Source organism: Mustela putorius, unplaced genomic scaffold, assembly GCF_011764305.1.
Source record: "Mustela putorius furo isolate JIRA1106 unplaced genomic scaffold, ASM1176430v1.1 tig00003834_pilon_pilon_pilon, whole genome shotgun sequence".
In the NCBI taxonomy this organism is placed as follows: domain Eukaryota; kingdom Metazoa; phylum Chordata; class Mammalia; order Carnivora; family Mustelidae; genus Mustela; species Mustela putorius.
The window spans coordinates 93,368,242-93,385,416 of NW_025421987.1; the positions used below are offsets into that span (position 1 = coordinate 93,368,242).

General features: G+C 40.5%; 1 protein-coding gene across 5 annotated transcripts in view; it reads right to left on the minus strand.

Annotated features, from left to right (window-relative positions):
* ATP13A4 (ATPase 13A4) overlaps positions 1 to 13,147 on the minus strand; it is a 126,367-nt gene extending 113,220 nt beyond the window's left edge. For 2 of the 5 annotated variants that reach the window (XM_013052609.2, XM_013052610.2), the window contains exon 1: positions 12,748 to 13,146. In XM_013052609.2, coding sequence (XP_012908063.1) covers positions 12,748 to 12,918 — 171 coding nt within the window. In that variant the 5' untranslated portion in view covers positions 12,919 to 13,146. Of the gene's footprint in view, positions 1 to 12,544; positions 12,628 to 12,747 lie in introns of those variants that run through there. The other 3 variants (XM_004745283.3, XM_045088728.1, XM_013052611.2) reach the window with 3 other exon arrangements.
* Positions 13,148 to 17,175: the final 4,028 nt, after the last annotated feature.

Consider the following 17,175-nt stretch of genomic DNA (forward strand, 5'->3'; position numbering starts at 1 on the left):
TAAGGTTAAAGGCCCCCACAATCAGGACTTTATTAAAAAACAGATACTCTGTGACCACAGGGGATAGAATTTGCTACCAAAATAATAGTAATTCTAGCCTTTACTTATCCCTTCTACAATAGAAACAGCAGGAGGAAGCTACATGGGATATTTTCTGGAATGAAATATGAAAGCCCTGCAGTTTGTTACCGGACCCTTGTTATCTGCTATGGTCAGAACTGACCCTTTATATGCACATGTCGCTTTCTGCCTGCAAAGCTGCTAAGTAATCGGAGCTTCACAACTTCCTGGTACACACTCTCTCCTCATAGTTCTCTGGTATAGACAATGGCAAACAAAACCTTTCAGAGGCAGATCCCATCCTGGCAATTCCTTATTAGCCTAGATCTCTACTGCAGAGAGGGATTTTGAAAGAATGTGCACACCTCCAAATGGTATGATTTTAGGCCACTGAGAAAGGCTTTCAGTCTTTAAAAAAAAAAAAAAAAAGCAATCCTTCTAACTTTTGCAAAACATAGAAAAAAGATTTGTATGCAGAGATGTTTGCTGCAATATTCATTGCAGTAGTAAATAGAAGACAATCTTTGAATAAAAGAATAGGGTAATTACTAAATGTTATATAGGCATTAAAATAATATTTATTAAGTATTTTGAAAGTATGAAGAAAAATATACTTAATAATATTAAGTGAAGAGAGACAACATGAAAGTATACAGTACAATTTCAAACTTAATTGAAAAAAGGTGAGGCACAAACTAAAAAGACTGGAAGTGAAATATACCAGATAAAATATTAAAGACATTTGCCTTGGGTGATGGAATCATTGTGATCCTTCTTTCACATCTGTGTTGAGCACATTATTTTTTTTTTTAAGATTGATTGATTGATTGACTGATTTGACAAAGCCAGAGCTCACACGTGTGCACACACACAAGAGGCAGGGGAGGGACAGAGAGAGAAGGAGAGAGAAACCAAAGCAGACTAGCCACTGAGCAGAGAGCCTCACCAGAGGCTTGATCCCAGGGTCCTGAGATCATTACCTGAGTCAAAATCAAAGAGCTGGCCGCTTAACTGACTGAGCCACCAGGCGCCCCTGTATTGTGCTCATTTTAGTCAAAGAATATGTTTCACTTTTAACATCTGAAAAATAAATACGTATGCCTTAAAGGTCCTTTTCTACTTCTTCACAGATATCTAAAATACCAGTAGGAAAACTCTAAATTGTATATTCTCTCTAGCAAAAATAGCATGTGGGGGACTTGACCACTGTAAACGTGATCTGCTTAGTTCAATTCAACTACTATTTACTGACTATCAGGTTGGAGATTCTGTTTATCCATTTATATTTTTTGTTGAGACCAATCTCCATTTATCTCACTCACTTTTTTCTGTCACACCAGCCATTTCTTCACCATCAGCCATTCTTCATGTGGAACTAACTTTGATCCCAACTCCAGATATGAACATGTAACTAACAGCTTGGTATTCTTCTGGTCACACTAAGTTTAAAAAGGGAGATGTTTGGGGTGCTTGGATGGCTCAGTCAGCTAAACATCTGCCTTCAGCTCAGATCAGGAGCTGTGCTTGCTCACTCTCTCTCTCTCTGTCAAATAAATAAAATCTTTAAAAAGGGGACAGGGGGTAGGAAGAGATGATCTAATCAAAGCCAGTTAGAAAACAAAATGAGTATTTTCCTGGGATTCTTGAAAGAAGGGCAACTTTTCCCCCACTGGTATAGTACCTGAGGCTACATAATATCCTCGGTTACCAGAGGGCCTCACATAAAGTTTGAAAATGAAACCATCATGGCCCAATGAACACAGGTCCATTACTTCTAAGCAGGAAATCCTCTACCAGGATGAAAGCAAAAATCAATTTATGCTGGATGAAGAATAGAAGCAAATATCCTCTACAGCTTACCATCCTAAAGCCAAGATTCTATAAAATCAAGCCCAGGTAACTGCTAGCGGAGGGCAGGAAACTCCTACCTGAAGTCAAATTCAGATCAAAGACAGAGGTAGCTGCCATACAGAGGCTGAACAGGAATATTAATAAAACTCCACTCCCACTCCTCCAAGCCCAGACACAAAGAGACTTCCCAAGACTAAGTAGAATGAGGGCAACCAACAACCCTCTCTATGCTTACTAGAAGCTTAGCCTTGAGTGACAAGTCAAGGAGGCCACCACGGGAGGAGGAGCAAGAGCACGGAGAGAGACCACTTCAGTAATGCAGGCACACACTGTTAGCTGATCTGGTTCCAGCACCTGCACCCCTCTTTCCTTCTATGCCCAAGATCAGAGATCTGTGACTTTTGTAAAAAACAGTCTGGGTGGCTCAGTGGGTTAAGCCGCTGCCTTCGGCTCAGGTCATGATCTCAGGGTCCTGGGATTGAGTCCCGCATTGGGCTCTCTGCTCAGGGGAGAGCCTGCTTCCCTCTCTCTCTCTCTGCCTGCCTCTCCATCTACTTGTGATTTCTCTCTGTCAAATAAATAAATAAAATCTTTAAAAAAAAAAAAAACAGACCTGGAGGTTTTATCTCTCACAAGCTGAAAATAAGTCCAAAGTATAAAATAGCTACTAAACTAATATGGTCTTGGCTTATTTTGCAGTTGTTGAAATGGTCACAGTAGTGGTAGTAGTGCTGGTAGGAGTAGTGGTGGAGTGGTGGCAGCAGTAATAGCAGTAATAGCAGTGGTGGTGGTAGTAGTAGCTAGCACAAGACCATATCAAAGACCTAAGGCAGTTAGAATAGGAGCTTTGGAGTCCAGCTGCTTGGGGGGGGGTGCCAGATCTGTTTTTGCTCCTTCTTAGTTTCCAGATTTGGACAAATTATATAATTTCTTAGTGTATCATTTTGTAAAATTGGCATTGACCACTCAAGAGTTCGTAAAGAAGATAAAAACTCTTAAGATGTGCACGAACATTACAAGATGACCTTATCAGAAACATCTTCAGTAACTTCAGTGTTGTATATAAGATATAGACATGATATAAGACTCTGTCTTTGCTGATAACAACTCACAAACAGTTGAGGGTGAAGGATTAACACATGACTCTACTATAAAACCTAGTGAAAATTGCGAAGATAGGCATTCAAATCGACTCCAAACAAGAAAGTGAAGTGTGACATAGGGTCTTCCTGATGGCCTTAAGGAAAGGAATCGGGTTTGAGATGGGCTCTGGTGAATGGGCAGGACTCAGATGGCCAGATATCAAGGTGGAGACATGAAAGAGAAAGTCCATAATGTGTTCTGGGAAAACAAGCAGACCACATTTGGGTAAACAGAGAAAATGGCATGTAAATAACTGACTGCTGAAATTGACTAAAGGAAAAACCTACATCGGATGGCTTGGTCTCCAAGCTAAAGATCCTTACTTTGCTTGATGATTCCAAGCTGAAAGAGGGCAAAATTGCAGGTAAATGTGTGCCATAAAAATTGACCTTATTTCTATTAAAAAGCAAGTTAGGGGTGCCTGGGTGAACTCAGTGGGTTAAAGCCTCTGCCTTCAGCTCAGGTCATGTTCCCAGGGTGCTGGGATTGAGCCCAACATGGGGTTCTCTGCTCAGCGGGGAGCCTGCTTCCTTTTCTCTCTCTCTCCCTGCAGCTCTTCCTACTTGTGATCTCTATCTGTCAAATAAATAAAAAATAAATAAAATCTTAAAAAAAAAAAAAAGAGCAAGTAAAAGTTAACATTTATCTAGCCAAACTCATTTCTTAGGTTCTTTTGTTTTTGAACTGGCCTCAAATCATTGATCTCACAGTATCATCTCTACTGATTCTGAGACTCAAGTACCAGAGCTTCAAAACCCTCCATCCATGGCTCCGAGATGCTAATATTCTGGAAATGCTAAAATCTTCCAGTCCCAGCCACAGCCATGTGTGTGCAACCACCAAAATCAGAATGTGTCCTAGCCTGAAGGACATATTTCTCTGGAAAGTATGCAGCACACTGGGCCTCCTCTCTGTTCTGATTTCTGAGGGGCATCTAGGGCATAGTTGTGCTCATTGTCCAGAAGAGTAGCCTTAGGCTGAGGACAGAGTTGAGGAGACAGTGTTCTGAGCCGCCTTCCATCTCAACCCAGGCTCTGGTTTCACTGAGGTTTACTTGACAGGCATCCAGAAATAGCTATAGGCCATGGAGGTAGGTGATCCCACTCTGGTTAATCTTCACAAAGCTTTAAAATAGCGACAAAGACTTGAAAATGGCACCCAGGAATGAATCTCCTCTGGACACATCAACAGTGCACTAATGGTTATGAAGGTCAAGTTCCTGTGCTCTATGTCTTCTGTAGGCCTGAAGACCCTATAGGGTTCAGCACTGGTTAATCATTTACCAATGGATTTACTCTTTATCCATAACTAATTCACATTACAACTGCCATAAATTTCCAGTTCTCACTTGATATCTCCAGACATGTTCTTCTTTCCTTGACTAAAAACTCATAGGGCTTTGAAAAAAAATCAAAAGTGTCACTTAAATTTCTTAAGACATTTCTTTTTTTTTTTTTTTTTTCTTAAGACATTTCATAGCGATTTTATCCACCTGTTTTAAAACTTTTGAAATCACAACATTGTGTGTATTGGAAAGGACCTCAATAAACCACCTGCATTGGTCCCTGGTTCAAACTAGTGAAGTATTATTATTTCCACCTTAAAATTAGACAAAGCAAAAGAGATGTGAACATAATTTGCTTTAAGGCCATAAGGATAAATAATGGCAGAGCCAACAAAACAGTGCTGGTCTCCAGTCTCCTAATGTGTCTCTTTTAATTATGCCCTGCCATTTTTGCCACCATTAACAACTAAAGGAGTGCATCCAGAATTTGGCAAAAGTAAGAGGCAGTAGACAAGGGTGCTCAGTCAGTCAAGTGACAGACTCTTGATTTTGGCTTCGTGTCCTGCTCACGCTCAGCGGGAGTCATCTCTCTCTCTCTCTTTCTCTCTCTCTCTTTCTCCCTCTCTCTCTCTCCCTCTGCCCCTCCCCATCTAAAATAAATAAATCCTTAAAAAAAGAGAGAGAGAGAGACAGTAAACATTTAAACTGGGGTCTTAAGCTACAGCCTTCCATATACTTAGTCAAAGGAACTTAGTCATATTACTTAACCTCTCTATACCTCAGTTCCTACATGTGCATGAGAGAGATGATAATTTCTCTTAGGGTTTCTGAGACAATCAAATACATTACTATATATAAAGTTCCCAGTCCGTATCAATCACCATCTAGGTATCTCCTACTACAATCTCTATTTCCATTGCCAACCTGTGGCAATTTTATTAATTTTAATTTAATTTTACTAATTTTGCCTGTAGGATTCAGAGCTTGTGTCATCTTCTCCCACTGTACAGATTAGGAAACTTAAAGACATCCTTAATCCTACTCATCCCATTCACCTCTTCTCTCTTACCCCACGGTCTATGGATTGTGAAGTCTTTTCAACTCTAATTTCCAAGTATCTTTCAAATCCTTTCTCTACACTGCATCCTCTATGTCAAGGCTGCCGTAGCATGCTGAATCTCTTGTTATATACTCCCCAACTTGATCCTGGTACAGTTGTTTTTTTGTTTTTTTGTTTTTTTGTTTTTTTTTTTTTGGTCGACCAGTGTTTGTAGTCATTGGGAAGGATAAAATGTGCACTCGTGAGGGTGTTTTACAAAGTTTTTCATGTTTGGGCCCTCAGCTACTCCTCCGAGGAAATTAAGTACCCTCTCCCCCCTTGGCTGTGCTACTCCTTCTTCTGTGCCCCCACAGCTCTGTGTTCATGACTCCCACATTGGCTGTTTCATCAGTTTCATTGTGTTTGTACCCCTGGTTCCTCCACTTGTAGGGCCAGCTACATGGCCACGTGTCTGTGGAATCCCACAGGGTCCTGCTCTCGAAAGGGCCCTGAACTTGTTTTAAAGCTCTGCTAGAGCCATCCTGAAATTCTTAGTAATTGTTGAACAAAGGACAACTCATTTTCATTTCGCACTAGGCCCCACAAATTATGTACTCAGCCCTGCCTGCTCGACTGTGAACTCCTTAAAAACAAAAGCTTTTTGCTATTCACTCAAAATCCTCCTTGGTTAGCACAGAGAAGTTCTGGCACAGAGCAAGCTTTTGGTAAATATTTGTTGAATTTATACATGAACGGATGAAAGGGTAACATAAAGCATCTCATACAAAAATAATGTAGTATGGCTAATTAACTCCAAAGAATAAACTTTGTTTTTGCTTGGTTGAAAGAGGAGTCAAGTGATAAATTCACAAAATGACTGGCCATTCCAAATAAATAACACAAAATTTCCCAAGTTTCTTTTTTGATTAATCAAACTGCTACCTCCCTGTTCTTCTCAGAATGCGAAACTGCAGGTTAATGGAGCTTGGAATTGTGCTATCAAATATGCCCTGACTGTTTGTGCCAAGCACTACTATGCTCAATTCTGGGAATAGTGAGAAAGAGAAAGGAGAAGCCACAGAAAGGTGAACTAAGCAGGGTCCCTATCCTCAAGAAGTAATTAAATCTTACTCCTCAAGAGCTTATATCAAAGATGTGTTGAGGGGTGCCTGGGTGGCTCAGTGGGTTAAAGCCTCTGCCTTCGGCCTGGGTCATGATCCCAGGGTCCTGGGATCGAGCCCGCATCTGGGCTCTCTGCTCAGCAGGGAGCCTGCTTCCTCCTCTCTCTGCCTACTTCTCTGCCTACTTGTGATCTCTGTCTGTCAAATAAATAAATAAAAATCTTTAAAAAAAAATTGGAAAACAGAGAAAATAATTAAAAAAAAAAAAGATGAGTTAACTTCATGGGAGTTCTGCAGCAATGAATCAAGAATAAAGACACTAGACTTGGCCAGTGGCCCAGCTTCCTGAACATTTCAACTGACAAAATGTCTCAGTCTGAACACAATTCCCCCACTATGAGATCTGTGGGTTCACTAGTTAACATGGGCAACCAACTCGGAGGTGCTCATGGAGCATAATAAATAAGTAGCTATTGAGGTAGGGGGAGGTGCTTTTGCTTCTCCGTGTTAGAGAAGAAAAGACAAACATCAGTTATGAAAGTGAGCCAAATAATTGGTGAGGACAGATGTCCCTTGCTCATGCTGAAGGCATGATTGGGTTTCCAGTGTGGCAAAGACCACACACCACCCTGCTGCCTTATTATGCACTCCCTGCAGTACTAACTTCTTCCTGTTCTCAGAAACAACAGGGAAGTTCAAAGAGTTTCTCTTGCTTTTCCCGATTCAACAGGTTTTACTTAACCACTCTACTTCTTGATCCAACAAGAGTGATAACTTTGAGAGAGTGTAGTCAAAAAAAAAAAAAACGAAAATGCCAATAAACATATAGAGATGTGCTCAATTTCAAATCAAAGAAATGCAGAAATAATAGAGCCTCAAAGTATCATTTTCACATAGCAGGTGAGCCCAAGTTGAAAAGATTGATAGTGCTCAACATTGACAAGTATGGTAGAAAAAGTAAGTATTCTTAAAAAAGATTGCTTGTCAGAGTGTATATTGGTACAAGCACAATCTTCTGAAAGGCAATTTAGCATTATGTATCAATCAAAATTTAAAACACACATCCCCTTTTATGCATCAATGTTATTTTTAGGACTTTATCCTGAGGGAAAAAAATCTGACAAGTATTTGAAATTACATGTGCAAATTGTCCATCACAGCCAAAAAATTTAGAATTAACTTAAGTGAGCAACATGAGAGATTTGCTTAATATAACATAGTTCATCCAAATACAATTTAAATGTTAAAATAGTTATGTGGAGCTACAATTCTCAGAAGAAAAATATAGCCATGATATATTTTCAGGTGTAATGAAAAGGAGAGCTTAAAAAATAGATAGATGGAATGACTCCATTTTTTGTTCGAAGAATATATTTATGAATATGTGTATGCATGCTTTTTGGAATAGATTATGACTGGTTTTATTGTGTTTTGGCATGATGCATAGTACAAATAAATGGATGATACCCCAATACAGCATGCTTCCTATATTAGACATGTATCGGGGGAGCAGGGAATTCTTAAAGAAAGGATATGTTCAGTAGTATGCTGGTAAATATTTAACAACTGGCCTTCAGGTGGGGCAAGAGGCAAGTCCTGTGTAGCATTTCTGATTTCTATGGCATAAATACACCCAACATTATTCATTTTGGGCTACTGAATATGGAGTAGAAAGAGCTGACCAGTAGCACACCAGTGTGTAGTATTTCCATGATACAAATACACAGATGTAAATAAACACAACGGTATAGAGGATATTAAAATGTAGTAAAAAATTATAAAGTTTTGTATGTTAGATGAGTTAGATGAATTTTGTGGATTCATCTTTTATAAGTCTTTAGAAGGAAGGTCAATAATACTGATCATGTCTGAGTAGAATATTTACAAATTATATTTACTTCATTTTTTAAATTCTTATATGTCATTTCAATATTTTTATAGTAAACATGTTATCTTTAGAATCAGAAGAATCAAGGGGTTTGTTTTCTTTTTTTTTTTTTTAAGATTTTGTTTATTTATTTGACAGAGAGAGATCACAAGCAGGCTGAGGGGCAGGCAGAGAGAGAGGAGGAAGCAGGCTCCCCACTGAGCACAGAGCTCAATGTGGGGCTCGATCTCAGGACCCTGGGATCAAGACCTGAGCCAAAGGCAGAGGCTTTAACCCTCTGAGCCACCCAGGTGCCCCCAAGGGGTTTGTTTTCTTATTCACTAGAAACTAGGAAAGAAAAAAAATCAGAGAACAATTACCTTTAAAAACAAGTCTTACTAGAATAAAACAAAACACTTCCCTAAAAGGAGTATGATCTTGTAATGGTATAATGAAGGACAACAGTGAGCAATGTTCTAGACAATTAAACCACAATATCAATCAATCAACCACTTTGTTAAGTCATAGTATAAGGAAATAAGCCCTTGTATTTCTTTATTTAAAATATTTTATTTATTTGCTTATTTGACAGAGAGAGCAAAGGGAGAGAGGAGAAGCAGACTCCCCAATGAGCAGGGAGGCAGATGCCAGACTCAAGCCCAGGACCATGGGATCATGACCTGAGCGAAGGCAGCTGCTTAATCAACTGAGCCACCCAGACACCCAAGCATTTAGTATTTCTAAGGCATTTCAAAGCATAAATGTGTACCCACAGAATTTCAAAGGAATTCAAGCTTCCAGGAGGTCTGATATTTCTACAAATAATGAAACTTAGTTCCAAGGAAAATTGTGGTTTTCCCAAAGTAAGCAGTACAGGGCTGGGTATGAGGTAGCTCAGCTCCTCTCCATTTATAAATGGTCTCTGTAGCTTGTGGATGAATAAAAGTATACAGTCCTTACTTATGGTTACTTAGTGAGAAGCGATGACCTCACTTTGGGGTTAGTAGTCATTCAACTGGTTAATTTCTGAAGCCCTGACACTTCCTATCTTCATTTAAATAATAGCAGCTTACCTTACTTTACACTCACCTAAGATTTTGCATCTTTCAAAACACTTGCCCATAGATTATTTCAGCTGATCCTCATAAGAGCCCTGTGAAGCGGGTGGAGTAGGAAGGACCACTCCTATTGGACAGATTTGGAAACAAGGTAAAGCAGCAGGTGACTAGCCTAAGGCCAGTGAGATTGGGGCCGCTGGTCCACTTGCAGCACTGGCTAAGAAACAGTTTGCTCTTTGAGGCTATGAGGAAGTCATCTGGGTGAACCTGCTCTGAAGGTTACTTTCTCCCCTTTTCTTCCTTGTTAAATTTCAAACAAATTCTTCCTTCTCTTGACTCCTGTCTTACTTTGCACTTAAGATTATTACTTTCATATCACCTAGAGTTGCTCTTTAATTCCTCTTTCTTTTGTTCTAGAATGGAAGACAGTCCCAGGCATCTTTGGGCCTGGAAACATTCCTGTTCTTCATTTGACATGAGAGCTACACTCTAGAATGTTATTTTTTCTTGAAATTTGAAGTGATTTCTATTATTGGAGGAATGTCTACTGCAAAGGTCCAAATAGTGTATATTATAAAGCAAGAAACTATAAACACTTTGATGTGACACATTTCTAGACAATTTCTTGGCTTTCTAAAAGGGATTAAAATTTAAGTCAGAGGAGACAGACTTATTCAGGAAATACAAGTCTACAAATTATATATGGCAAAACAGTTCTTGGGAAATCTAAGATCAAACATTCTCTTAAGCTTTGTTATCTTAAGAGAAAAAGTGTGTTAACAGTACAATGTCCTGGGGAAGGACTGAAAACAGTACAATGTCACTGGGCTATATTTAGGTCCAGAGACAAAAGAGCTGCCAACTTAATTAATGTGGGGCCTCAGCCCCTGGACTTACTGACTGATGCCACCTTAGACAAATTCCCACTGTGTCAATATTTCTTCATCCTTAAAGTGGGAATCATAGCATGTATCTCACAAAGTATAGTAAAAAGCAAAATAGCTAATGGCCAAGAAAATACTTGGTAAACTAAAACTCACTGTAAAAATACATGGATTATCTTGAAGCTATCTTGATAATTTTTGTGAGATCTTCACGTTTACAACACCATGGATGGACCTAGAAGGTATTATGCTAAGTGAAGTCAAACAGAGAAAGACAAATACCATATGAGTTCACTCATATGGGGAATCTGAAAAACAAAATAAAACAAGCAAACAAACAAAAACAGGCTCATAAACACAGAGAACAAACTGGTGGTTGCCAGAGAGGAGAGCACTGAGGGAATGGACAAAATAGGTGAGGGAGACAAAGACGTACAAGCTTCCAGTTATGGAGGGATGAAAGGTACAGCACAGGGAATATAGTCACGAATATTGTAATAACCTCATCTGGTGACAGATGATAACCACACTTATCGTGGTCAGCACTTCATAATGCAGAGAATTGTCAAATCACTATCCTGTACACCTGAAACTAACATGACATTGTATGTCAATTGTACTCTATCAAAACCAAACAAATAAAAAGAGATCTTCAGAATTTTGGAAGTTTACAACTCTCGGTGAAGGGGGCATGGGGAATGGAGTAGTGAGTTACAAAGGGAGAGAATCAGACACAGCAACAGGCGGGTGGCCAGGTTTCTCCAGGCGGAACAAGATGGAGCGCTCAAGACTGCATACTAATGGCCTCACCTCCGCTGAGACCGCTGGCCAAATGACTCTGGGCCAGAAAGCACAGAGCCCCTTTTCCATACCAAAGGCCCTCTCCTAACTGGACTTCCAGCTGCCCACAACATGATATGGACACCCTGATGTACTGGGCAGGGCCATTAGGAAGATGAAGTCTGAACAAAATCGCCGCACTGCAGTGTGTAGGCTAGGGAAGGAGTCGCTTCCCCGGCACTAGGAATGTCTGCTAGCAAGTGGATGACTCTTAATGACTATTGAGTGGCAAATTGTCAAAGAGCAGAAATGAGTGTATGAGAAAAGAGTGGGTGTGTTTCCATCTGAAGATGGGAGGGAGGAGCCCCTGCCTTCTGGTGAAGAGCATTCCAGATGAGGGTCAAGTTTTCAACTTAATATAGAGAATAACAGAATATTGACTCTCCAAAGAAAACATTTTGGAGAAACAAGGATGATAGCCAACAGAGAGCATTAGAAAGTCATTTCCAGTGCTGTTTATGTAGGGCCTAAAGAGAATGGTCATTCAGCAGTCCAATCTGAAAGAAGTAAGGAGATGGTTAAGAAGCCCATATCCATTCGGGTGCTTTCTATTCCCTTAAAATTTTTTCAGCTTTGATAGCACAAGGGATCTACTCTTGAAGGTCCAAAAAATGTTGTTGCTATAGGAACAGGTAAGCAGATTAAACTTGAAAGACCAGTTCAGGAACAAAGAATTTAATAGTCAGGGCTAACGCAATTAACCAGGATAAAATTTAAATAAATATCTTTTGGGTTTGTTATTTCATTATTAATTCCAGGAAGATAAAATGCTATTATAGAATGGGAGTATTGCATTTTAATTACACCATTACTGGCATAAAAGACTATACTTACTCAATTAACAGAAAGGCCTTATTAACCAAAATTACGCATTTCTAACTCTCTCGATTACATTGTAAATGAGAAATACAGCTTTAAATACAGCAAGAACATAAGAATCATCTCTGATTTTCCTACAGTTCCCCAGAAGAGAGCACATCTAAAATAAAAGAGACCATGAACCACCAAAAGTTGTCTGTAAAAAATCTCCATAATGAGAGACCTATGAGCAAAATTGGAGAAGTAAACATAAAAGTGTATAGGCTGATAATTGCTAATATTTTATGTTTTCCCCAGACGACATTGTTTGCGAACACAGATATGTGAGAAGAGAGGACAGTCAGAGACTCAGCTGCACTCCTACCTTACGGTGGCTATTCTGCTTCTTCCTAGCAAGGAATGCACTGCTCCCAACATTAGGGGTTTGCTGAAATGATTTAAGTTCTGAACAGAACTTGCAGGACTCCTGAGGCTCAAAAAGGCATCCTAAAGTGGCATTGAGCTTCTCTCCCTTCTTGATAAAATGAATACAATGTGTTCTGCCCAGCAAAGTTCTGCTGTTAGAGATTATACTTACGGGACAGAGAGATTTCTTGGACGCTACCTTTTCTCACGTAATACCAGAGTCAAATTGCAGAGAGGCAGGTCAGTGTGTCTGAGAGTGTGCGTACCCGCGCACACGCGTGTGTGTGTGTGTGTGTGTGTGTGTGTGTGGCAGGGGGACAGTACTGGAGGCTGGGAAATGGGAATGGGAAGAGGGGAGTGTGGTTAGAATCTTACCATCTCATTCTCTTCACCTTCATTGAGCAGAGTGTGCTGGCCCTTCTCAAAGTGGTCCCCCATGAAAAAGTGATTCCACTCCTCCTCCCTGGCCTTCCTGAGCAGGAGCCTCCGCGACCAACTTGCCAAGCCACCGCAGCTCTCCAGCCGGCCGAAAGAGTTAATGATCATCCAGGTTAAGACTCCTTCTTGAACACACACCTACTCTCCGCAAATGACAATCCTTAGCAAACTGGACTCCTCCCACGAGTCACCCTCAGCTCTGAGGAATTTCTGCCTTGCTTACTGCATTGTCTCAGAGCAGCTGTCCCAAAACAGGCTGCTCCCATGCCGGTCTTTTTGTGCCCAACTTCCAGGGAAAGAACTCATTGCCTGCCCAGTGCCTGCCAGCATAAGACATCTGACTGCAAATCCAACAGGACAATGGGGAGTTGGCAGGACCTTTCCAAGGAGTGGGGGAGCGGGCTCAAGAACTCCCAGGTCACTGCTTTATTCACAGAGACTAAGGAATTGGGGGTGGGGAGGACTAACAGAGCTGCAGATCTTATTTGATTAATGAAAGCCCCAATCCACCAGCTTTAATAGTATCCTCATTCATTTTGCTTACAAAAGGTACAAGTTAACGACTAATCCTCTTCCAAAGTTATTTGTGGCCACATTTCTTTGCGTATGCAAAAAGCATTCTACTTAACGTGTATGTGGAATTAAGTTCACTTTGGGAAAAACATAGAGAACAAAGGTGTGATCAAACTATTTTATGTGTTCTCCTTTCACTAAAATGCTGGTGGTTAAACTCTTGAGGCGGTCTAGAAACCAAATATTCAAGTGACTTTGTGGCAAGACCCATTTTTTAATTTATCCACACATCCATTCAATACTCACTATCTGAGCACAGGGACTACACACATAAATCAAGTCCTATCTGCTGCCCTCAGACTGAGGCAGGCATTCAAACATGCAAATAAATACAATAGAAGGCATTTTGTTATTATGAAAGCCGGAACAGAGAAGCCTAAGATATCTGTCAGAAGTCTCAACATGGTATAGGGGTCACCCAGCCACGTTGGCTCTGGAGAGAACCCTGGATTCCAGCTCCTATCCATGTTGGTTGAGCTGTGTGATTATTTCACCTACAGGAGCTGTCTCTTCTCATCCAGTAATCCGGGGCATTGCACGAGGACTTGGGAAAGCATACCTCACAGCACTGATCAAGAGCTGTTGGTGTAATTAAACCAAATGCCCAAGGTAACAGCAGGCAGTAGAGCAGAGTAGTTAGGGGCGCGTGCTCTGAGTTTGGAGAGCCTCGGTTCGAATTTGGACTGTGAACCAAGGTGGGCTAGTTCCACCATCTTAGGATAATAAGTTTCATAAGCTTTATAAGCCTCCATTTGCCCACGTAAGTGAGGAATAGTACATGGAAAACAGTGTTTATTCAATAAAGGAGAATTATTTTTACCTTCGCTGTGTCTACTCACTCCTTCAAGCTACAACTCTTGTCACTAATATCCCAACCTGGCCCTAATAGCCTTAACAAGAGCAAGACTAAAGTGTGTGTGTGTGTGTGTACGCACCTTGATCAAATGGTAAAGTATAAGCAAGATAAACATTAATAATATCGAGCTATTATAGTATTAATTACTATATATACAGGCTATTCATTGAATTTCCAAAAATTATTAGCACAATTTAATCAAGTAAATAAGTGAAATTCACATTTGATCACAAGATCAACGTACAAGGAGCATGGCTTTTTTTTTTTTTTTTAGGGGTATGAAAACATTCCAGAAGCACATAGTGGTTGTGGCTGCACAACTTAGAAAATATACCAAAAATCACTGAACTGTATAGTTTTAAAGAGTGAATTTTATGAATGTGAGTTACGTCTTTTTTTTTTTTTAAGATTTTATTTATTTATCAGAGGGTGGGGGAGAGAGCGAGCACAGGCAGACAGAATGGCAGGCAGAGGCAGAGGGAGAAGCAGGCTCCCTGCTGAGCAAGGAGCCCGACGTGGGACTCGATCCCAGGACACTGGGATCATGACCTGAGCCGAAGGCAGCTGCTTAACCAACTGAGCCACCCAGGCGTCCCGTGAGTTACGTCTTAAGAAAAAATTATACCTCCAAAAATTAAATGAAACTGTTAGAACTCTAGCAGGCACCCATTCCAATATTGAGCAAAGAAAGAAACAGAATAGGAAGATTTCAAACTTTATCTCAACTGATGGGGTCAAGGAGTGTTAGTATACGATGTGGTGAAACCATACCTGTGCTGGTATATAGTTAAGAGGGTTTCATTCTAGTGTCCATAATTGGTAATCCCCATACTGTGGCTTTCTGGCTGGGATCCTAGATACCTTTGGCAAGGCAGGCTCCATTGTGGGTGAAGATGAGTGTGTAACTGATTCAGAGTTAAAGGAAAACCCTCACACAAACTTACTTCACTCAAGGAATCTGGTTATGCAATAACAATATTTAAACCACACTCAAATAGCAAAATCAGTCCCTAAAAAACTTTTGTGAAAACCAGGAAAATCATTTTCCAGCAACATAGCTCAGTAGGACTGAGGACTTTGAAATAGTGACAGTTTCTTCACGTTCCTCGGGGAGTCCTAATAGCAAAACATCCCAGGGCCTCTTTGGCAGCGTTACTTATGGGCGGTGCCCTTACAGATTATATGCACATTTATTTGGCATATCCAAAGTGTTCTGCAAGGGATGTTGCCTTTATTTGGCTAGGAAAGCCTTTGTGTTGTGGAAGCATTTGAGAAGGGCCTTGAAAACAGACAGGGAAGGCCTTAACAGGTGGGGATGCTAGAGCGCAGACTGGAAGCGGGGCCTCGGGAAAAAGCATTTGAAGCTGAGAAACTATCAGAAGGAGAAGGGAGCCCATTACCTTAGCTCTAACCAGGGTGTGTGTGTGATGGAAAAAAAGGGGAGTGAGATGTGGTAGAAAATACAGATAAAGGCATTCCAGGAAGGTCTGGACTTAATGCAATGAGCAATGACACCAGTGACGGCCAAGTGATGTCATAAACACTCACATTTTTAGTGATCAGCCTGTGTGCAAATATTATCGGAATCATTGCATAAGTGGGTTCTAAAGTGACTCAGTCTTTCTAGATAGCATATTCCTTTGGAGAGTTTCCTTGAACACTGTAAGTTACATCTCTTTTTTTTTTTTAAGATTTTATTTATTTGACAGGCCGCGATTACAAGTAGACAGAGAGGCAGGCAGAGAGGCAGACAGAGAGAGAGAGGAGGAAGCAGGCTCCCTGATGAGCAGAGAGCCTGATGTGGGGCTCAATCCCAGGACCCCGGGATCATGACCTGAGCCAAAGGCAGACGCTTTAACCCACTGAGCCACCCAGGCACCCCTGTAAGTTACATCTTTAATTTGCTTGTTGGGAAGTGTGTTTTTTTCATCAAAAACAAATTTAATAAACTATTTTTGGAGCAGTCTTAGGTTCACCCCAAAACTGAGCTTCAGATTCCCATATAGTTCTTGCCTATATATATATATATATATATCTTCCCCTACTACCAGCAACCCCCACCAGTGATACATTTGTTACCGTCAATGAACCACCCTCAACTCAACACCCAAAGTCCATAGTTGAGGTTAGGGTTTACTCTTGGTGTCAAACATCCTATGAGTTTTGACAGATGTATAATGACATTTGTATCCACCATCACAGTACCATACAGAGTGGTTCCACCATCCTCAAATTCCCTCCACTCCCTTTATTCATCCTTATGTCTCTGCTAACCCCTAAAAGACCGCTGATTCTTTTATTACCCCATTTTGCTTTTTCCAGAATATTACACAGTTGGAATCATACAGTATGTTGCCTTTTCAGAGTGATTTCTTTCGCTTAGTTGTATACATATAAGTTATCTCTATGTCTCATTCTGTTTCGGAGTTAAATAATATTTCATTGCCTGGATGCACCACAGTTTATTTATCTGTTCACTTCCCAAAGGACCTCTTGGTTGCTTCCAAGTTTGGACATTTAAAAATAAAGCTCCATACACTTATGTTCAGACTTTGGTGTGGACATATGTTTTCAACACATTTGATAATGTCATCAAGGAAATGCAAATTAAAGCAACAATGAGAATCCACTGCATACCTATTAAAATGGCCAAAATTGAAAACACTGACAATACCAAATGCTGACAAGGATGTGGAGCAACAGGAACTCTCTTCATTCTTTGCTGGTGGGAATGCAAAAGCACACAGTCATGATAGAAGACAGTTTAGAGGTTTCTTACAAAATGAGCCATCTTATCATATGATCCAGCAATCGTGTTCCTTGGCATTTACACGAAGGGGTGGAAAGTTTCAATCAGGCTGTCTCTCCCCAATTTTGCCTGTTCAATATTTCTGTTCTTCACTACATGTGCCTCACAGGTACGATATGGCATGGTG